The sequence below is a fragment of the Ascaphus truei genome, chromosome 23 (assembly GCF_040206685.1).
Source record: "Ascaphus truei isolate aAscTru1 chromosome 23, aAscTru1.hap1, whole genome shotgun sequence".
Lineage (NCBI taxonomy): Eukaryota > Metazoa > Chordata > Amphibia > Anura > Ascaphidae > Ascaphus > Ascaphus truei.
Genome location: NC_134505.1, coordinates 2,174,525 through 2,198,051, shown reverse-complemented (window position 1 = coordinate 2,198,051; position 23,527 = coordinate 2,174,525). Strand labels below are relative to the sequence as shown.

The 23,527-nt window shown below is 48.6% G+C and overlaps 1 protein-coding gene across 6 annotated transcripts in view; it reads right to left on the bottom strand.

Moving 5' to 3' along the window:
• Positions 1 to 23,527, bottom strand: part of BRCA1 (BRCA1 DNA repair associated) — a 91,029-nt gene that overhangs the window by 5,713 nt on the left and 61,789 nt on the right. For 3 of the 6 annotated variants that reach the window (XM_075580207.1, XM_075580205.1, XM_075580204.1), the window contains exons 14-19: positions 22,425 to 22,600; positions 20,482 to 20,795; positions 12,014 to 12,101; positions 8,541 to 8,618; positions 5,788 to 5,828; positions 1,575 to 1,658 (exon numbers count right to left, since the gene is read on the bottom strand). In XM_075580207.1, coding sequence (XP_075436322.1) covers positions 1,575 to 1,658; positions 5,788 to 5,828; positions 8,541 to 8,618; positions 12,014 to 12,101; positions 20,482 to 20,795; positions 22,425 to 22,600 — 781 coding nt within the window. Of the gene's footprint in view, positions 1 to 1,574; positions 1,659 to 5,787; positions 5,829 to 8,540; positions 8,619 to 12,013; positions 12,102 to 20,481; positions 20,796 to 22,424; positions 22,601 to 23,527 lie in introns of those variants that run through there. The other 3 variants (XM_075580206.1, XR_012789968.1, XR_012789967.1) reach the window with 3 other exon arrangements.

The following is a 23,527-nucleotide window of genomic DNA, read 5'->3' as shown; positions in this document are numbered from 1 at the left end:
TCAACTTAAGTGGAGTCCATGGCCAAGCCACACACCTATAGACCAGGGGAACAGTGCATAGACTTAGTACCACGTGCTCTCAAAGTTCTCCGGATACAGGAAGTCAACTCACGAGGCAAGTCACAGAACTACCGTCTGTGTTATAGTTAGCGCGTGCGTGACGTGAGGCGCATGCGTTTTGTGAATATAGGCCAAACGATGACGCGCGCGACAGGGAGGCGTGGCCATGATGTCACAAGGGCAGTTGTTTTTCCCATGCCTCGCTGTGATTGGCTCCGTGTCACGTGGCACGGCAGCCGCTCGAAAACACAACATTTCTTTGCCTTTCCACAGAGCTGCCGCGCCAACGCTCTGCCGCGCGCGCGTCTGTCCCAGGGAGACAAGTATTGGTCAATGACGCTAGCGCGCACGCGCTTACTATAAGACAGACCGAAAATGCTTTGATCCCGTGTGGGGATTTTCATCAGGGTAACGTTAAAGAAAGGAGTTGTGGTGATAACAAGCCACACCCCGTAACTGCACGAAAGCCCGGCCTACCGACCTCACCGGAGAGTTAAGCCAGATAAACCACGCCAGTTAAGCCAGATAAACCACGCCAGTTAAGCCAGATAAACCACGCCGTGGGGTAGAATTGTTAAGTATTCTTCTGTGGGAAAAGGGCCACAACGATGGTCACAAATAGGGGAAACCGAAATGTTTGGACCAAGTCAACGCCACCAACTAGAAAAACCAGTGCTGTGAAATGACTCACGAAAAAGACCAGTGGTTCTGAACGCCCAGTAATCAAGAACCTCCCAACAGGACAGGTTAAGAACGTCCCAGCTTCAGCACAGGTGGCTCAATCAGGGGCTCCGTTTGACAGAACGCCGCCACCCCCGCCCCCCTCCCCCGTGCTGAAGCCGGGATTGCTTTAAAATCAGACCTGTTAGGAGGTTATGGAGAACTGGAGTTGGGAAACGCTAAAATAAGAGCGTAGTGCTACTTTAAAGCGGCAGACCAAGCAATATCCTACGTGTGTTTTTTAATAAATCAGTTCTGTACTACGAGAAAATACTTGTAGCATTTTTTTTTTAAAAACAACTCTGAATGACATTTTTTATGTATTATAATGTAACAAGCTTTTGTGTTTCTGTTTCAAACATTTACAAAGTCACACCCCCTTCCTCTTCTGAAACAGGCTCGGGCACACCCCTTTTTGAGCCCTGCCCTCTCTCTAGCAGTGCACCAAATTGTATCTAGCGACTGCCTGGTCACATGATCTCCCCCCACAGAACCTTGGGTCCTCTTCTGCTGCACTGACAGCCATTTAGTGAACCCCCCAAGCCAAATCTTCACCGATCGATCACAGGAGAGTGGATCAATCGGCAACTTGGCTAATTACTTACAGGTGGGATTGCATTAATGCGCATATTAAAGGGGCGTTAGGGGGGAACCAGCAGATCGGAGTGTTGCTTTAAAGGCAGTTGAGCTCCATTGAACTGGATTACCGGCCAGCAGTACGTGCTGCGGTCCAGTCTCCGTGACCACGAGCATCCTGCAGCTGCACGTTAAGTAGCGGAGAGAAGGGAACGTACCAGGCCGCCCGATCCCAGCCTCGATCTCCTGGGCCCGCTATGGTTTCTTCCGTTGATCACATCGCCGGTCACTTCAAAGTCGCGCTGAAAGAAAATCCGCGCGTTCGCCGTTACTCGGAGGGCGCGGCAGCTCGGTGCGTCATTAACCCCCCTCCTGTCCCAAAACGGATCAACGCCTGCAACAGGTAAAGTGTTCGCTGTGCAGTGACAAAGTATCTCATTTTTCTCTTCACATTATTCCCTAGACCATGGCCTCGGGATTTGGTCAACACGACCCATTGTTCGTATGCGTTTTAAATATACAGACAAAATACAAAGGCTATGCAGAAGTAGATTTTAGACCATTGTTCTCGAATGCAGGGGTGTGCGAGAATTTTTTTTGGGGGTGGGTGGGCGGTGGTTACAGAGGTCCCGCCCTCTTCCCAAAAGCCCAGGAGCGTGCGAGACCTCTGTAAACTCACTTACCTTCTCTCACGCGGCGCGTCACCATGGCGGCAAATGACGCCACGGGGTCATGTGATATCACATGACGCCGGATACCAGGTAAGGAAGGGGGGGGGGGGGGGGCGGCAAGCACTGGCCGAGCAGTCAGGGGGGCACGGGGCCAAAAGTTTGCACACCCCTGCCCTACTCGAATAAAATAAAGCTCTTATTGAATTATGATTTGGGGGGCGTGGAAGAGGGGGTCCTGATGTAATGACTGGAAAACTGAAATACATCGGGGGGTCATTACAAATCCATCCGGACTTCTGCTGGCACGGCACAAGCCTGGCGATTGTCCAACTTCTGCACCCGACATTTTAGGCGCCAGCAGAGTGGAGGGGCAGGTTTGTGCGGTCCCAGAGGAAGCTGAAGCCGGAGGCATCTCAAAGCCCTTCAACCATCATGCAGGACATCACGACAGAGAACAAAACCGATCTCGAAACACAAATCTGCAGAGGTTCTGTAGAATAAAGATGACGTCGACGGCACTTGTGATAAAGAGACGAGTTCACATGTATTTGTGAAGCAGGACCAGCATTTCGGTAGCAGAATGGACCAGGAATGGGACAATTCGCCACGGCAGTCTGGCCACCGTGGGACAATTGGCCATGGCCGTTTCGACGCAGGGTTTACGAATGGGACCTTTGCCAAGTATCTCGACAAAAGGTCCTCAACTGGGATCTAAACGTTGATCCTACTCGAGTGCGATCAACGTCGTCGTCATCCTGCGCCAGTTATCGTCTGGCTCGATGAGCACACGATGGAAAAAGCTCTGGTTAACGAGACTGCTCTTCTTTACTTCACTGTCGCCCGTTAAAATCCTACTTTCAAGGTGTAGAGTTGTCCCTTTTTACACAAATACTCCTAATTGATGTTAAGCTCTCACCAGCAGGACCCTCATCCCCGTCTGCACTTTTCTGCCCTTACTTGTAGCCCATTCTGTTGAAGTAACATGCATAACTCTGTACCCTGGGGAGTATGGTGGCACTTTACAAATAAACGATAATAATAACGGTTATAGCGATCGACACATTTTAAGGGCCGGGACCAAAACTAATGGTAAAATCCCTAACACTCATTATAAAGGCTTTCCACTCCCCCCCCCCCCCCACAAATCACTTCATTATATGTAGTAACAAAGGAGGGAGAGTGAGTAAGGGGCAAGATACCTTGTATTGGACTATCAAGAAGTTGACAAGCTTTCTAACCTCTCAGGGTCCTTCATTGGGTAACCCCACACCCGAGAGGTTCGAAATTTGTAACATCTCAACTACTTGTTGGTCCAATAAAAATAAAAGGTATCGTTCCCCCTGCTCCCTCTCCCTCCTGTGTTACTACATGGAAGGACGGACCAACCCGGCGAACCACTCTTCTTTGCATACTTCATTGTACAATCTTCCAGCGATCTTCTACTCTGGAGAAATGCTGATGCAGAAACGTTTTAGGCTGGAACTCTCACAATGGGCACACTACGGCGACTGGGCCCTAATCTAGGCCCGACACTAGACCTAGGAGTACCTCAAACTTAGTAAACTGGCTCTCAAGATCACACAAGCCCTTCTTCAGACGTGCTGCAGCCGAACTAGAGACCTCAAGTCCATACACAAGTTTGAGACCAACGCTTCGTTCAATTGGCGTGGGGTCTTCAACATTGCAACCTGTGACCAACCTACTTCTCTCCGGGGCCGGCACAGAACATTGCACTGGAAGCTATTGGGCACGTTTGAAGTCATGGAACTTGCCCTCAGGGAGGGACGCAACTTCCATTGAAGACCTTGGATTTTATTCAGTAGGTGATGGGGAAGCAATTACCTTCAAGCTGATAGACAGCCTGTCTGTCCTCAGACAGCGCATCGTGCCATCAACTTGCAGGGCACAGCGTGTAGAATAAGAATCAGCTGCCTCATCCTATCTTCGGACCTAATGCGAATGCATTGTCTGGCTTTTAGTGATTGGAGATCCGTTAGGGTTGCGGCTAATGGGGAAGGCAAACTCGAAATGCATCAAATATAATGCCGTGTTTGAAGTGAATTTCTCAGCCTCCTTTCCCAACTCATTAAACATGCAATGTTATTGATCAAACAGTTTTTTTTTATTATTTTGTAGGGGAAGTAAAGCACTAAAAAATATTCATTGTATTCTTTTGTCATTTGTAAGACTAGAACTTAAAAAACAAAACAAAACAAAAAAAAACACACATACAGCTCAACCCCGTTATAACACAATCCGCTTGTGATAGGGTGAATGAACGTCACCAGCCATATACCTGGCAAACCTATGTTTAGTCTTGCAGTGCAGCAGTGACGAGGTTAAGTTTCAGTGGAGAAGGGCTGCTTAATTAGTCTGACCCCAGCTGCATAATCAAGGTGTTTTAAAACCCCCAGGCTGTGCACACATGCAGGCTATGTGGTCAGGACTGAAACACTGAAGAGATTACTGCTATAAGGTCTGTTTTTCAAAGTACACGTCTGATGAACTATCTGTGTCCTGCATGCTGAAGAGAAGCTGCCTTGTTTTCTATGCTGAAGAGAAGCTATTTTGTTTTTGTCTGCTGTATGTTTTTAAGGCTCAATAAAGAAGCCTTATCAAGAGAACCCGCGTGTGTGGTTGCATGTACCCTGCAACACCACTAAAACGTGAATCCACTTATAGCGCGATGCACGCGTGGCTCCCAATTTATCGTACGTATGAATACTTTACAACACGGTTATTGGCGTCTTAAATACTTTATTGTACAACGCATACAATGGTACATTATTTCTAACGCGATCCGCTTATAGCGCAGTGTGATTCTTTGGACCCCAAGCACGGCGTTATAAGGGGGTCGAGCTGTAGATGCCAGATTACAACAACAACAAAAAAGATTAAATACCTTTTACATGGTACTGCCAATGATGTGGTTGCGACGTGTGTACCTTTTAGGGAAGATGTGATTCAGGCGGCTCTCAAAATGTTTCATCGTCGCCAACCAGTTCCAAGTTAACAATAATTTGGGGGATCACTGTGTATGTGTATGTGTGTGCGATACGAACCGTCGGGTGCCCCTAAGGACGTGGCTATAACATCATGGGGTCTGGCCCTCCTGGGGCCCTACCACGTCGTAGCCACATCATCTAATTGCCCGTCTTCTTTTTGTAGGGGGAAAGAGATCGCGACCTTACGGGAAGACGACTCCTCTCTGGGTTGACGTGGGGCAACAGGAAGCCAGAGCGTCAATGGTTGGCGGCTTCCTGTCGGCCCACTGGACGCCCGAGGAGGGGGAATTTTAATACGAGGAAGTAATGGTGCTTCCTCTCTCAGTAACTGGGTTCCCGTTGCGGGGAGGAAGAGAAATGAAGACGGAAAGGCTCCGGGGACCGCTGGCTTCCTGTCCAAAAGATGACCGTGCCGGAGAGAGGGGGGGAGGTCTTCTGCTTTAACGTTAGGCCGGTGACAAAATTATTGATCATTATTGATTATTTCAATTATTGAAAAAAAAACCCACACAAACTGCAGTGAAGAAGCCATCCAGAAGCGCCACTAAAAGTGTCCGCCGTTTGGTAAGCCCGTTACCATTCGTAACCGGATGTCGTGCACATCAGCCTCTGCAGATACACAAGCCTGCAATGCAACGTGCAGAAATTCCACCCCCCCCTTCCCCGTAAGACGGCCAAAAAAACAGGTAAGACCCAAATGTCGCAGATAACCGGGGCGAACGGTCTGCGGGAGGCGGATTTCATTTCCCACTCACCTCGTCGAGGATTTTCCCCGCTTTGAACGACTGCACAATCCCTGGATAAAAGAAGAAAAAAAGTGAAACTGTGACCGATTACATTAGAATTCGCGCGACGTAGATAAGCATTGTAAACGCACACAGCATTCACACCGGCGCTGGGCTCGCAGCGCCATAAATTTGCTCTCCAAGATGCAGATCATAATGATTTTTTTTTTTATACGATGCTGGAGAACTGAAAAGACTCAACGTCAAGAAGCCGTTTGTTATGTTTTGCCGGGGAAGGAACACAATCATCTTATCAGACTTCAGGCAGATACCGCTGTTATAATAATTGCATTTATCTCCAGCCTTTCATCCACTAGCACTGGGCAATTACAGTGCAGAGGCATGTATGCATGTATGCATGTATGTATGTATATGTAACACACGTGACATAATAATAGGAATAAGTAACATTTAGGAAAAGGAGTCCCTGCCCCGAAGAGCTTACAATCCAAGTGGTAAGTAAGGAGAACCCTAGCAATGTACTTCCAGTGGACAATGGGTCAAAGGAACCTCCCCCCTTTCCATTTGCTCTGAACCACTTACCCTTTGCTTGGGAAGGCTCAATCCCCAGTTAAATTGTATACGGGTCTCCCCAAGTGGCCAAGGCTGGGATCGAACTCCCAAACGCGCGTGTTCATAAACCAAACGCCTTCAACCTCACGTCAACTCTCCCATGTACAATTTCAAAGGTACCGTAGCAAACAGGATGACCGCCTGCCGGGGAAGGCAGCTCATCATCACAATGTCCCTATTAATTCATTGACTTGCTGGCGGCCATTTTTAATTCCCAAAAGCGTTCTGAAAAGACCTGCGGAAACTGTCGCCTCAGGCAGCCAGACGGAGGTCTCTACCGTAAAGGAGGCAGCCACGTTGTTTTTGCAGTTATTGGGGGGGGGGGGGAGGAAAGAGTAGCTCTGTGGCACCGTTACTGCCTCTGACGCAGGTGAACACATTCGAATACCACGGCCATCTTTGCTTATGACCAAAAAATTAGACTAAGCTTTTCGGAGCAGGAAACGCATTTTCCACGCACAACATCACGTACACGGTTAGACAATCTCACCCATTAATGCCACCCTACAAGTTTGCACACACCGTCCAAAAAGAAACTAAAACCTTGTGATGGAAGTTAAATTATTAACTGCGGAGAAGGACAATTAAATTGCAACGGTTTCAGGGAGTTTATCCCTTTGAAAAACTTATGGGGCGGGGGGGGGGGGAAATGAGAAATCTAAGCCTCCGTAAATATATTCAGCCTTTTCTTGACTTCGACTTGGAAAATCAGATAATAAGCCATCTAAATCATACAGGCTGCAAATCTACTGCTTCTACAATAAGAACTGACAGCCTGCTCATTTTGGGCACAAAGCCTGAGGAATACAAGGCGATATCTCCGGATGGCAATATTAATAAACAAAAGACGGTTGGCGGCGGGAGGGAGGGAGGGGGGGGAGAAGAGGGATTTTTGGAAAGCTTGCATTAACAAAAAAACAAAAAAAAAGGATGGGTTTATTGTAAAATAGAGTAGGTGGAATATGATGCCCTGAGAGCATTTGATTTCCTAATGGCTGGTGCAGGGATGTGCAAGATAACTTCATTCATTTCAGACAAACCGTTTAGACCGAGCCTTCCAGACATGTCTGATCCGCACCTCCAAACTGTCTGCAAAAGATCACTGCGTATACACACACACACACACAGATATAAACTCAGATACACATACTGTAGATCCAGACATACACATTTAAACAGACATAGTCATACAAATACACACACCACAACCACACACACCACAACCACCTACACACACACAACCACCCACCCACCATAACCACAATCACTCACACACCACAACCACATTAATGGATTGTCCGCTTCCTGTCTAAATTCCTTCAAGACTTTGGCGGTTTCCCCCACTTGAAACTTGTTTTTAACGGCAAATTGTACTGTTGTCAACTTCACTTTGGGCCCAGCACATTCTTGAAAACAAGGAGGTCATTCTCCATGTAGATTTTTCCCCTGGTAAAATATTTTATAAACAAATACACAAACTAACCATGTCTTTGGCGTCTGAAAAGAAAAAAAACCTTTTCCTTTCCAATGGGGAGATAAACATCTGTAACCTCTTACCGGGCACCCCACAATTAGGAACAGTCTCCCGGAGACTCTCGCAGCCACCAGTCCAAGGACTTTCAAAACTAAAAGCGGTCTCACATTTTAATCTGGTCAGTAACTGTTACATACGCCTATAATATATATTATCTCTTACTGTGCATGCCATGTCTTGTATATAATGCTCACTTAATGTAACCATGTGTTTGTCATCACTATGTCATCACTATGCCCAGGATATAGCATGAAAACGAGAGGTAACTCAATGCATCACTTCCAGGTAATACTTGGGGAAAGAGAGAATCCAACGCTCTACGTCGTAGAGCGGGTGGATTCCCTTTTTCCTGACTATTGCCTTGGAATATTTTTGACAGGTACTCCCTGAACCAGCAGCACCGGTAAACTGTATGTATTTAATGTTTCAAATTTGGTGTGCAGCATATCCCTTTGTTTACTGCCTGGTAACACATTTTATAAATAAGTAAATAATCTCGGCCTCTCGGCTCCGGGTTAACAAGGCGCAGCTGGTAGAAGGGCTAGCAAAGCAGCCACGAGGACAACTAAACGCAAACTGTCCCCCAGTGAACCAACGCAATGAATGTTCGACTTACATTGGTAGCTCAGAACCCATTTCCTGCCCGCGATGCCGAGGAAATACTTCAAGGTCCGCTCGCATACCATCGCTGCGTCTGAAACAAAAAAACAACCCAGAAGAATGGCCCATTACGCTTGTGCAGATGCTGCCTCTATTCAAGAACGTGTTCCAGGCACCGTCTACGCAGGACCTAAATGAACCCCGACGACGACGAGACGTTGAACCTCTGGCACTTCTGCATCACGAGGGCGCAGCGGTGGCGAAGCAGGCGAACGATGCGTCGTTTCAATTGTTAAAAATGAAATGAAAATTGTCGCTTTAAAAAAAAAAAAAAAAAAAAAAAAACAATGAATCGCCTGATGTTAACCCTTTAAATGTCACCATCGTCATTCGCTCTGTGGGGCCAGGAAGGGATGGCAAATTAAAAAAAAAAATTATAATAATTTTCTTTCTTAGCAACATTCAATCATCCGTTAACAATGCAATCCTAGCTGGCGATTTAAATAGTTAAAAAAAATTAAAAAACATTAATTTCAGCTCCATGGACCCCCCCCCCCCCCCCGCTTTCCAGAGATACAAGACCTATGTAGGGGGCGCCGGTAGCCGCCCGGCTCAGCTAGCAGGGATCACGCAATGTCGGAGTTTCCAAGCTCCCGCGGCCTGCGGGCCAATAGGAAGCCGCCATGTCATCAGGTTCCTGCTTCCTATTGGCGTGAGGGAGCTTTACACTTTGGCGAAATATCGTTACACCCCACCCCCCCTTCAGGAGGTATCTCGGGAAGCAGCGGGACCCCGGAGGGACATTAATGGGGTACAGCTGGAGACCCCCCTGCTTCAAACCCATGTAAAAAATAATAAATAATAAAAAAAATGAAGTCTTTTTTTTAAATGATTTCTACAATAAATGAATGTGGATTTCCCCCCCCCCCCCCCCTACGTAATTTCAACATTATCGCGCTCGGCAGCAGGTTCTGATAAGCAAAGTCCAAAAGGTTGGACCGCTCCAAGAATCGTCTTGGTCATCAGCGACTGTCGCTGTCGGGCAGGGAAGACAGGTCGTTTAGCTAAATTGACGATAACGCTCGCAACGGCACGTTCTGTCCGTCTCTGCTTCTGCGCGGCGCGGGCAACCCCCCCAGAAAAGCAAGTACAGGAAAAAAAAAGGGAGGGTGGCATTTCGGACCACCCACCTCAAAGCTAATGGGAGTCCAATTAAGGGCCGGCCTTCGCAAGCCAAGATGGGATAAACACCCTTAAAAAAGGCGTGGTCCGCCTAGGACCCGCGGCAGCAACGAGGGATTTCGGTTCGGACGACGTGCGTATTTACAATACTAAAAAAAATCAGACGCCTATCAAACATTTTTTTTCAAGCGGCTTTGAAATCTGGAGGACTCGAGCTAATTTTAATTACGCGGAGGCAACCGATTTTTATTGGGTCCGTTTCCGATACTTGCTCGTGCGATAAGCAGCATTAAACCATTCGCTGCTGTGCAGGGCGTTGTAGGCCCCCCCCCCCCCCCCTCAGGCAGAGAGAGGGTTACGTAGTAGGCTTACAGTGCTGGCCACTCATTGCTGGCTCCCTATAGATGGGAGAAGGGCAGAAGGCTTGAGAAGGAGCTGTCCATGGTAGCTAGCCAAAGAGCTGCTGCTTTTGTTCCTTTGGAATCATGAGGGGTGTTCCAACAGGGGGGGGAGGGGGGGGCGGGAGCAAGGGAGGGGGGAGTGTATGTCAATCATGTGTGAAGTTACGGGATAGGGATGCGGAGGGGAGAGAGAGGGGGGGAGAGAGAGGGGGAGAAGGCTTTGCCTTGGTCTTGTTGGAACACACAGCGACATCAGCCGTAAAGGGAGCAGCCAGAGGGGGAAAAACAAAAATCAAACCCGCGTCCAGTCACAGCTCATTGTGTTTCCAAACCGACATCCAGAAAGCATTCAAAAAATACTTACAGGCGTCGGATTTTGGTTAAAATAAAATAGGTATTACACCAGATGTGACCCCCCCCCACTCAAAACACGTCACTGCCTTTCATACACTTTGTGAAGCCCTCTTCCCCCATGCCAAGGAAGCTCTGAGCTCCATGGATACAAACACTGCTACATTAAACAAATGGCCCCAATAAGGCAAAGATTAGTCATTGTAAATCTCCCCCCCCCCCCCCCCCCACCCTGAACCTGTTTACAGGAGCAGTCAGTCTCCCCCTCCTCACCCTCTTTTTCACATTAGGTGGGAAGCTGGGGGGGGGGGGGGTCCTGCGAGGTGAACCGTGTTTATTTCAGCTCCGGGGACCTGAGATACTTCCCGGAGAAGGAAACAACCTGGTATCTGGCGTTATTTGACACCATGTTCCCATGGCGACACCCAAAACCACCGGAGAGAAGGTGAGTTAGAGGCCTTGTGCACTCCCCCAAAGCATTTAAATGAAATGCCAGGAAGGGCGCGGGACCTCTAACCGCCGCGCCCCCCCCCCCCAACAAAAATTTGAGCCCCCAGTTTGCGCACCCGTGTCACGCAACACCGTGGGGTGAAGACGCAGACAAGGATTCTGGGTAGCGACATGTACATGAACACCCAGTGGGCGTGTCCGTTTTTGCTTCCGATCCCCCTTTGCTACGTGGATTTCCTAGTGCTGTATTAAACCGGTGAAACACACCACAGGTTCACTTTGGTCCTAACTCTTCCCAATGCTTTAGGGCCCAAAATGGATCCCTCCAAAAAATAAGTGTCTAACAGCAAAGATTCTCCTAGGCAGGGATTGTAACGGCAGCAAAAACGGCTGACCGAAAAAGGATTTTCCCTTTCGATATCGATATATATATATAAAAAAGGAACCCCCCCTTTCCTTAAATTCCAAACAAGCCTGTAACATCTTTTAGGGTTCAGCACAGAAGCCAGACATGCGGACACTTCCAGAGTGCCGATTTCTACATCCTCTGCCGGAGTACGGCAGCGCTCGTTAGCGGCGGCAGGCTACGGGTCGCCTGAAAAAAATCAAATTGAAAGGACTTCCAGCGATCGCGACCAAGCCGGCGTGCTTACTGGAAGCGCACGCGATGGCGGCAATGCGTTTGTTTTGACGCGACGTTGCATCGCTGTCACTATAAGCGCAGCCTAAAGTGTTGCGCTGGAAGCCCCGGATGGGACGCTACCATTTAAAAGGGAAGTACTACGTTTTCTTTAAGTACGTAAGAATGGGCCAGAAGGGTCAGTACCCCGAAACATCGAGGTTGCCCCCCTCCCCCCTTTTTGTACTATGTTAGGTTGTTCTAGTTTTGTGTATTTTTTACAATTTTTGTCTTCATCAGTAAAGATATTATTTCTTTGTTATTTTCCGACTATTCTGCATCTTTTTTTTGGAGTGCCGGGGTAGACTTTGTTTGGTCGACTTCAATCTTTACGGGTGGTAGAATCCTACGCACTGCGGTCGCCCGCCACGACGCCCGGCAGGTCTTGCTGTGCCGTGGACAGGCCCACTTCCGTCGCCGAGTTACCTGTTTTCATGATGACGTGGGTTGTCGCTGCCGTTATTTGATTTGTGAACGTGCCCTGGGTTTTCCTTGCAAACTTCTGGACCAGTACCTGCATGTCACAAAGCAAAAAAAAAAAACCTTTTTAAATCAGCTTTATACTCCTAGTTTTTCATGCATAGTTCAGACGGTGTACATAGAGTTTGGCAGGCACAGCGCCCCAATAACTCCTCCCTCAGCCGCTGACCCAACCCCTCCCAGACCTCCTCCTATTATCACTCCCCCCGAGCCCCAAGGGGGGAACAAAGCTGAAGCAAACGAAAGAAGAGAAAAAAAAAAGAAACTGATGCTCTTGGTTTTAAGTTAAACTTCATAATAAATTTACGTTTGCGACACATTCGACTTATTCTGCGTTGTGTTTGCCAATAACCGACAACGAAAAATGCTCTCGGAGTAAGAAGAAAAAAAAAAACCCCAAATCATTAGCGTACTTCACAAATACGTAAACGAGAGAGGGAACGAAAGTGTGTGTGTGTGTGTGTGTGTGTGTGTGTCGGAGGCACTATGGGCTTTAACTCCGATCACTCTCTCGTTGGCAGTTTCATCACTATTGTTTTGGGACTCTTACCGGTGACTAACATACATATCCACCCCTAGGCCCACACGCATTATATTCCGTCCTTGGCTCATCGCCCTTACTCTATCACCAACTAGCGAGCGCAGCTCTACTCTCCCCCTCCTAGGGGTGACCCTCTGGCGCCGGTTACCCTCGTTTTCCGTCTACATCGCAAACACTCGCCCACCGTCGTACAATTCACAGAGGCGTCAAGGGTCTCTGACTCCTGAGGGTGAGAAGCAGGTGGGCCTCGCATGCCACACAGACTCTGCAAGGGGGGAGGCAACTTCCTCCGTGCATAAAATGTGATCATTATTTGCACGTTAGCACCGGAATGGGGTGGGAAATGCGGTCACGGCCGTTTCACTGACGGAAACTCCGCCGGCTTCTACAATAAGAGGCGCTTCTAGTGCTTAGGGGGGATATAACTTGAGGGGTTTTAGTAGTTGGGGTAGGGGGATAACTTTAGGTGTTTCGGGGCAAGGAGTTAGAGGTTATTACGATAGGGTGGTGACGTTAGTAGTAGGGGCTAACATTAGGAATTTACCTTAGCGGCAAAGCTAGTTGCGATCAAGTGCCGGTGGCCGTTTGGTCGCAGCGAAACGGCTGCGGCCAAACGCCGCAGACCGCACGAGTATTATATCCATTGTCGCATTTTCTTTACCGCGCGTATTTTCACATTGGGTAGGCCCCCTAAATCAGTCTGAACTTTCAGACCTCGTTTGGGTTTTTGTTTGGGCCGCACGTTGCTTCATAGCCATATGCATTTTAAAAAGAGCGCGGTCATATTCATTAGCCAATAAAAACCCAGCGTTGTGAGCACAGTCACACGTCAGCATCCCGGCCCTTCCCCGTTATCTCTTCGCCTGCAATGCTACCACTGCCGCCAGGGATTCTGGGTAATGGCATGACAAATGAGCCATCACAGAGCCACCTTTTTGCTCACACCCATTGTAACATGGATTCCCCGTAAGCGTCTGCCTGCCGCATTACGCAGCCTGGGTTACAGAAGTGCAGAGCCTGCCAATCTACCCACAGACAGCAGTTTCGACCGTTTGGATGTCAGTGAGAGGCTGGTTATACTGTCTCTGCAATATGAAGCTGAGATAGGTTTCAACCTGTGTTATTTACCAATAAAATTTTTTACAAACGGGCACAAACCCCCTCCTGTCCCCCAATCCCTCCCCCCCCAGCGTTACGTCAGTAGTCAAGACGGTAAAAGCTGGACCCTGCACACGTTACGGAGATCTACATCTCCAAACCCGCAGTTATTCCACCTTAAAAAACAAAAAAACAGAGAAATCATCCGATTGCCCCACAGCGAGGCTAGAGGAAAAGCAATTCCACACGGCGGTGTCATTCAGATTCATCGCTCAATCGCTGAGGAAAGCGAAGATGAATGGCGCGCTGACGGGAGGGAATGATGGGCTGCAGAGTTTGTGGGTGGCGAGCAAAACACAAAAACAGAACGTCCGACCTCGGGTGACCCCGGAGCGCTTCCGGGTCACACCGTGCTGAAGGTCCGTCGCTGGACGTAGAAGCTTGAGAAGCCCACTGGAAATGGAGTGAGTGAGGGGGGAAGGCATTCGCCTTGCTGTGCTAGACTGGCTACCGTTACCCTACTTGGTGGTACCATCAGGCCATCACGTACCATGGGAAGCCCAGCCTGTGTGGTTAATGGGTATTGGGTCGCGGCCATCTTGCGGAAACCAAACCCTTCCTACCGTCCCTGTACGTTCTTCCCACTTCCAGGCAGGTACTTCCTTTTCCTAACGTTACTTTCATGTCTAAAGCGCGTGTTCCCATTACGTCTCGTGACTTACTGCTGTCAAGCGCCATGGACCTGGATGGCGCTATATAAAAGATATACAGGTCCGTACATCTGAGGAATGATAAGAGATCGCAGGCCTTTATGAAGCCATAATGTGAAGAGAATGGAGGACGTCATAGGCATTCTGTGCATAATAGTACATTTTATTCCCCTTGCATAGCACTGGCACTGTGCAATATCCTGTGTATAGAGCCGTGTACACTGCCGAACAAGAAATGCTCTCTGGCTATAGCAGGTTTGTCATTATGTCAGAGCTGGGTGTTCCCCAGGCGCAATGCCCCCATCATCTTTACCCCGGGAACACACCGTACCCCCCGCCCCCAAATATTGCCCAGCCCATGTCCTAGCATGGGAGGACCGGCTCAGTGGAAAGACCACCTGGGAAGTGGATGAACCCCACTTTGGGTCACAGGGAAAGCAAGACACTGGAATTCAGTCGCTTTGTCTCAGACACCCCCCCCCCCCCAAACATAAAAAAGGATGGCAAGCTCTTTAGAGCAATTCACGAGATGTCCAGCATTGAAATAACGGGACTCCGCTCCGGAGGCAGACCGCATTGCTGCTGGGTAGCAGGCAGTAATGGGGGAGCCGGGGGTTACAAGCAGCACAGCACAATAGCAACGTATTAATTATTCAAACAAATACGCACAGCTGATATTTGCAAAAAGGTCGCGGCAGCTTCTGCACACCAATCATTGCAACGGCTTTCCTGATGCGGAAGGCAGCGTGGGATTGTGGGAAACGATATGCAAATGAGCACTCGCCCGTGCGTCTGTCTTTGTTTCTTGTCCACTTTAACATGGGATCCCCTATATAAGCTTCAGCCTGCCGCATTGCACGGTGTTTCCAGCACGGCCTGGGGTTAAAAGAAGTGCAGAGCCCGCCAACCTACTCAGAGACAGCTTCTTCCACTTTTTGGGCCTCCACGGTGTGAGGTTGGTTACACAGGCCTTGCAATGTGAAGCTAGAAGGTGTTAACCACACATATAGATTTGGGAAGCTGCCTGTGCTTAAACGGCCTTAAGATATTCAACAACGGTTTGCATGATGGTTCCCGTGATCAAGGAGGTTTCTGTCCATTTGGAAACAATTGGACGCCATTTTGAATAAAGATGGCGGACTGAACCTCTCAAAACCGCACGGATCTTAACCAAACATGGCAGGATTGTAAAGTAGATGGACTGAGTTTCGAAAATCCATGCTTTGCACATGTTCAACTTTATGTCGGATGCTCCAGTGGGAACAGGAAAAAAAAAAAACAAGTGTGCGCTTTTCTGCGCCTGATGCAAAACCCCAAAAATATAGTTTATCCACAGCATTAGAATAAAAACACCTTGTCATTAAGACAATAAAACATTTGATTATCCATTTATACATCTCAGTATTTTTTTTTTTTTTAGACATACCAAGTAAAAATTAACGTTCCAAGCGTGTGAAAATACAGATTCTTTGTCCCAATACGTTGCGGTTTCCTGCCGTCCCAAATGGATTTAAATATTCCACAGGCAGGTATAACAAGCTTCAGGCAAGGACAGGTTAAAAAACAACGACCAGCTCTGGGCTATACATTTCTGTTCCGACATCACCTCTCCAACAGGATTCATATAGTAATTCCTAGCTACTCATTTAACCTATGCATAGCTTGTTGGCATGAAACCATACAATTAAAACAATCCTTGGAAAACGTCGGGACGCAAAGCGCATAGTCTTATCTTGACCAAAACGTACTATAAACAATCCAACTTTCCTACAAAATGAATTGTTTCCCTTAAAATGTGTTTTTCTTCCATTCCACAAATCTTTCTCGGGTTCGGTCTGGGGTGAAGCAAAATGGATTCCAACAGACAACATGGATCCCGAAATCGGTTGGAAGTCCAGTTAGACACAGCAACACCGGATACTTTTCAGTGAGTGTTGTACAATTATGATAATGTGATTGAATTCTACACGGGCTGCAGAACGGCTACTAAACACCAAATAATTCACACATTTTCACGTGCGATTGTCTCTCTCGTTTCCGAAGCGGGCACCAGATCTGACGTGCTGCAGTTGGCGACTGGTTTTAATTATGTTCCCGAAGGTTGCGCTGTCATGTTTTATCCAGAATTATACACTCGCGGCGGGGCAGGCTCGGTGCCGAGCCTAATGACCATCCACCGCACAACTCTGCCAACTTCATTAGCACTCCCGTTCTGATTAATGGCCCGCGTTCTCACCATTAAGCAGTGCTCTGCTCGAGCCGTTGGTGCGAGAGAGATCGCCGTAATGCAGGGGGGTTTTGGAATTAATCGCGTGGAACAAAAAACAGTCAGCAGCTGTCATCGCAAATCTGACGCGTCTGAACGGGTGGCCCGGCGTATCTCCGACGGCCGTGTTAGCACTGAAGCAGGTGCAAGCTGGCTTCCGCAGCCTGCACGGGGTACAGACCAAACACTTGTAATTGGATAACTGGCCACACACACACACGTTATAAGCAGCAGCACGGGGCCAAGGCAACTGTTTTAAAAGGGGATTGTGGAAGCTATATATAAAAAAAGGACACAGTCCGTGCGCTCGCTGGCTTGTCAGCTGCCAGACACGAAATACCCGCAGTTTAAACGTTTAGGCGTCTGTGCCAGCGCGAGTCTGAAGCAAAAGCGCTGCCGGGGGTTAATGTATCGTGGCACTTTATTTCACATTTGCGGTGTCGGCTTGTGATTAGGGGGAAGAATATCATTAAGGAGGGGAGGAGACGCACTTATTTTAAAAAGGGTGTATCAAATTCGGCATCTGTGCTGAAGTTCAGGCCTCGCGCGAGTCACACAACCCCACCAGGTTTAAAAGTGGCCATCTGCGCCAGATGTGAATCCGTTTCTTTCATGCGATTCAATTATGCATGCAAAATTGGAGCCGCGCCTCCCACTTATTTGCATGGCAAATGGGTGGTGTTTTAGAGACTGGCGTAGCTTTGGGGGCGTCGAGCTGGACGTTGGCGATACTCCTCTGCATTTAGTGCAGATGGGGGGGGGGAATACACATTTGTTGAATCTGTAACCGATGACACAGATCGGCGGGGAGCTGAAGCGAACGGAACATCAGCTGTTCGGTGCAGTCCTGACAGTAATATCAGCGCGGATCACAGCAGTCACGCTGGTTTAACTTTCCCGGTTACCATCTTGGCATCGGAGCAAGACGCGGTCACATGCCCTGGCGCCCGTAGGATTAAGGTGTCGATCCGCAGCAGAGCGCCTGCAGCGCAGCAAACTTTCGCTCTTTTGGCTGCGGCTCCAGAGACGGGAAGTCTCGCTACGTCTGTACAAATTGCCCGAACCACTGGTGCTCCAAGCAGCGATATCATTAAAACCTGCACGGTTGCTGGTCCTTGAGGATTGGCGTTGGGAACCAGTACAGAAGGTCTTGCAATGTCCAACACATCTACACAGACCAACAACACACACTTGTGAGAATTCATTAGGACATTTGAGCTTTGCTTGGATGGTGGTAGCCAGATAAAGGGTGCACGGGCCTTGGTCTCCAGCTTAGGAATTCACGGTTACGCACCTACGGGCCTCGTCATTAGTTGCATAGGACTGAAAACTAAACCAAGGTGGTACAAGAGGGAAGTGGAACGCCAAGATTGCAAGCCAGGAGGACGCGGGCCTGATGTATGCAAACACTTCAGCCGCCGCCTGCGATAAATCAAAGTTGTGCACGCTTAACCAGTCACTGAATATAATTTCCCCGCCAGCGTGCCTCAGAGGCTCACAAATAACGTAAAGTGGCAGGATTAAGTTATTTCGGAGACATAATGACCTATAAAACACACACACACACACACACACACACACACACACACACACACACACGCACACACGCGCGCAGAGAGCAGAGAGCCGTTTCAAGTAACCGCGTTTTGTCTCTGCACATGGCACATCCCACTTAGTGACGTGCATTAAGAATGCATAGACGAGAAAGCACTCATCCATGCAACGCTTTGTTGGGGCCATAAGCATCTCTTCTCCCCCTGCCCGCCCCTCCTTAAAGTACATGTGTAAACACACACCTGAATGAAACATTTTGGTATCCTGGGCTCGTGGCCACTGCTCCCCCACACGCACAGAGGCACATAACCACTAGCAAGGCCAGCCACTGCCACACACTGCACTTACTCCTTTCCCCTACTGTCTCTGCAAGTCTCCCAGCATGCCCCAGAGAGTGTAAGCTCTGCGGGGCAGGGATGCCACTTTAGGTTTGATGCCCTTACAGTATTATAACTCTGCGTATTCTGCAGAGCTCGCCGTACCTTGGGGACGCGACCGGAGTAAAAAACACACACCCGTTTAAACGCCCAAACTACTGGTTCTAGGTCTTTCTAATCTTGGCAAAACACCACGGGGTCACAGTACTCTTCTATCATTTCCAGCTACAGGCGGAAGCCAACGCACAAAGGCAGCCCGACTTCCTGTCCCCGGAGACGCGGGAAGGGAAGAACGAACGCTGCGGCCTCGGGGACAGTGAAAAGGCACGGGGGGGGGGGGGAGGTGTTCAGCACAGGCGGCTCAATCAGCCCCTGCTTCAGCACAGGCGGCTCAATCAGTCCCTGCTTCAGGACAGGCGGCTCAATCAGTCCCTGCTTCAGGACAGGCGGCTCAATCAGTCCCTGCTTCAGCACAGGCGGCTCAATCAGTCCCTGCTTCAGCACAGGCGGCTCAATCAGTCCCTGCTTCAGCACAGGCGGCTCAGTCTCAGGGACTGATTGAGCCAGTGGTGCTGAAGCTGGGATATCCTCAAAACCTGACCTGTTGGTGGCCCTGGAGTCGACCAGTCCTGTACTACCCGATATAATTCCTCCCCCCACTGGGAAAGCTGGCATGGCGCTTATTTGCTAGTCACTGCATTTCTAACCTTATCCGATGAATATTCAGCTTACACGCTTAAACTCTTTCAGCGAATGACTGCCGCATAATTAGGTCACACAGAGGCAACAAGAACATAATCGATCAACAATTTGCCAGTGTATATATACACGGTAGGAGTTTACCAAAAAGGCTAATCACGGTATTAAGGATAGAGATACAGCTCAACCCCGTTATAGCGCGATCCGTTACAACGCGGATCCGCTTATAACGCGATGTGAGCGTGGCTCCCAATTTTTGTATTTATGAATACTTTACAACACGGTTATTGGCGTCTTAAATACTTTATTGTACAACGCATACAATGGTACATTATTTCTAATGCGATCCGCTTATAGCGCGGTGTGATTCTTTGGCGTTATAAGGGGATTGAGCTGTGTGTGTATATATATATATATATATATATATATATATATATATATATATATATATATATATATATATATATATAATAAACAAAAACACTTCAACGGGACACATTGCTTCATATTAAAAAAGTGCCAGTGATCTACATTTAACCGATTCACCACGCCACTGAAATGACATCACTGATAACCAGCTGAGTGCGCCATTTGATGTAGCGGCCATGTCGTGCGGGTCTGGCGCTTCGGGGGGCCCCCCGTGAGGTGGCAGCTGCGTCATAATCTCACTGTAGGGGAGTACCTGTGGAGCGCGGAACTTGTTCTCGCGGGAAGGGAGGAAAGAGCGCGACTGCTTTTCCGTCATCCCAAACCGAGCGATCACCAGTGGCGAAGGCGCCATGGGGCGCAAAGGGTTAAATACCGCGTGTTTCCCCCCCATTATGATAAAGAAATGGTTTGCCGGTGTAGTGACCGGGTTGAAATCGTCGAGAGACAAAATGGCGGCCAAACCACCGGCCAATAAGAAGCGAGTGTGTCATCTGTGGCTTCCTATCAGACGCCCAATTAAATCCCTTTTAAAAACCAGGAAGTAATTACAGGTAACATCCCCGGCAACCAAATCTCGGGAACCCGGTGGGGGGGTCACCGGAAGCTGAAAATAATTTGGTTCAACTCGGGACCAAAACCGGTTAACAAAAATGGAGGTTAGTTGGGGTGGACTATCCCTTTAAATATAACTCAACGACAATGGAGAAGCCGACAGGATACATTGGGGAATCGGGACTCACCAGCTCCTTCTGACTGAGACCAGACGCCACCATGGACATGATCTTCCTGGTGGACACCACTGGACTTTTCATGCCGGTAGAGCCGACCCGGCTCGGAGCTGGCGACGCAGAAAGGGGCGTGGCTTTTCGGCCGCTGCCGGCGTCTTTACCCGCCTGCCGTGGGGCGCCCGGGGCCTCGGCGGCTCCCGCAGCTCGACCGGATAGACTGGTCTTCGACGTGGGACTTCCCGTGTCGGCTCCCTGGCTTTTGTTTCTCTGGCTCTGTCGAGTCGGAGCCCTTGCCCGGTTTAACCGGGTCGCCGGAGTGCCGTCTGCTGCAATGAAAAAAAAAACAGGACGGACGTTTGACTGATGCATAGAAGTGACGCAGCGGGGAAGACATTTCATCATTTATATAGTAAAAATCAAAGATGCCCAAAAAAAAAAAAAGAGGTCATTTAAGGACTACAACAAAGCGAGGAAGCATCCAACGTTTCGGACACAACGTACATCCCTGATGAAGGTGCATGTTGGCACCGAAACGTTGGCTGCTACTTTGCATTACTGTAGTCATCAAATGACCTTTTTTGCCATCTTTTGATTTGTTCCTAATTTTGTGTGCTCGACTTCCCTTTTGCTCATGATCTTTACTCCTTCACCGCACCATTGGTCTTAGTACCCCACTCTGTAGTTTTAAAAAAAAAAAATTACTTTAGACCCCCAAGTGGCTTGACCCGACTCCCCCTCTTTGTAAAAATCGTTTATATAGTGAGACACGAAGATAAAAGGATGCAACTTAAGAGAACAGACAGGCGAGTGCAACGGATGATATCGGGGTTCTATGGGTGCCCAAATAAAGAGTGCTTGTACCCCAAAAGTTCCTGGCGCCCATTCCATCTTTGCTACCTCATCGCCCAGCCGCCCGAATCCAACACCCTTCTGAGTAGTCACTGATAGAGAGACACTGCTGTAAAGTCCCTAGCAGCCAGGCAAGGAGGCTTACAATATATTAATCAAGTGCTTTCAGCTCGCTTCTCTTTAATAAACCTTTAAGTGACAACCTACCGTCCATCTACTTACCCAAGGAAACAAAATGCAGGCCGCTCCCAAATACGGAGCTCACGCAGTATATTAAATGGCGTACCGAAATAGTTTCAATACAAAAGTTACACATACAAGCCAGTCGGGCATAAATAAAAACCAAAAAAACGAAAATGGAGAGGCTATACATTTGTCCCAAAAGCTACAATAAAACTTGTTCTTTTAGAATATTCTCATATTTATTGTTACGGACACCCGCATTGTTATGCTTTGAGTTTAATTGAACGGCTAAATCAATGTAATCCCCGAACGTGCTCCTATCCCCGCTGAATACCAAACTGAGAGCACAAATCAGAGCCGAGATTTGCTCGCTGTCAGTAACAGTGTGTGGCTCGGGGTACTAGAAAGGCAACGGTACAGATTGCGTTTTCTATAATTGTATGTGTTGCGGCCAACCCAAAACCGGCGGTGAGCTATGACCACTGGAAGAAAGCTTGAACATTTCAGGACGAGATGGCGATCGGCCCGAGGACACGGCCATTTAAAGAGCTGTGCGCATTCCGAGGAGTAACTGGATGCATCAGTGGCGCTCCAACTCCGTTCTTAAGGGCTACCAACAGGTCAGGGATTAAGGATACATCTCTGCTTCAGATTCGCTGAAGCGGGTATATCCTCAATATCTGACGTGCCGGTGGCCGTTGATTCAGAGTTTGAGCACCCCGGGCCTATACGTGTCACAAGTACATCTACCACCGCTCAGTCAACATTTGGTCTTTGCGTAGCTTTATTCTTCAAGGAGATTTTTTTCTTTTAGAAGAGAGGCGAGGTGTATAATAGCAACTCTGGTCAAAGTTGGGTTCCCTGCTGACGCCGTGAAGGGATAATAGGACGCTCGGTTTGGGGGAAAAAAAACGTGGATTCACCTGGCTCGTGGGTAGAGGGTGTGGAGTCTGGAGGTTCCATCACCATGGTGTCGTCATCCTGCGCAACCACGGATTCCTTCAGCTCTTTCAATAAGCGCGTGGACAGCCGCACCCTCTCCGGTGTTTCCTTCCGTTGCTTGGTCTGAGGAGGGGGTGGCGGAGTTGGCGAGACTGACCTAAAAAATATGTTTAGAAACCTCGTTGGTACAACTTTTCTCCACAAAAAAAAAAAAGTTTATCCATAGACAAAATATGACACCAATTCTAATTATATTCAAATGTACTATTATTTAGGTCTCCGGCCCCTACTGAAAATCCAGTGAAGTCCTTTTCTCCATGCTAGGGAAGGCAAGGAGGCTCAATATATAAAGAATAGAGCTCAAAGCTTCATGGACATAGAGAAGCCGATTCAACAGTATACAGATGAGCCCAGATTCATCTCCAGCCTCCCTAGGCACCTAGTCGGGGGGCTGCCATGATCAGGGGGGGGGGGGGGGTGCAAGGCTCTCCCTGACCTCCAGATCCGGTCTCTGTCGTCGTGTGTGTGTGTGTGTGTGTGTGTGTGTGTGTGTGTGTGTGTGTGTGTGTGTGTGTGTGTGTGTGTGTGTGTGTGTGTGTGCGTGTGTGTGTGTGTGTGTGTGCTGGGGTAACGAGGAGAGGGGAGCTCCCTTGCAGTCTCCCTGTTCATGCCCCGGGTGAACCACAGCCCAAGTACAGAGCATAGAGTGGGGGTCCCATTCAGAAGCAGGGAACACCACCATCCCCTCCCGCTGTGGTCATCCTCAATTAGTGCAGTTGGTTTTTGGCCGTGGGGACGCCGCGATCTGGCCCCATCTGTATTACACGGAGACATAAGCATGTACAAGTTGGTGGGAAGATCGGACGAGATCAGCATGGACCATTGGACCATTGGACCATTGCAAAAGCTACATGCCATTACATTTCAGTCTTACTTGTGATTATTTTTACAATTGCCAAAACAAGCATTTTACTGCTGGGGGCTGGGACAGGCAGATGGATTCTCGGGGTAAAATGAAATCAAAGGCAAGCTGGGACAAAAACCATCAGAGAAAAATGTGTGAGAGACTCGGCCTTTGTAATGG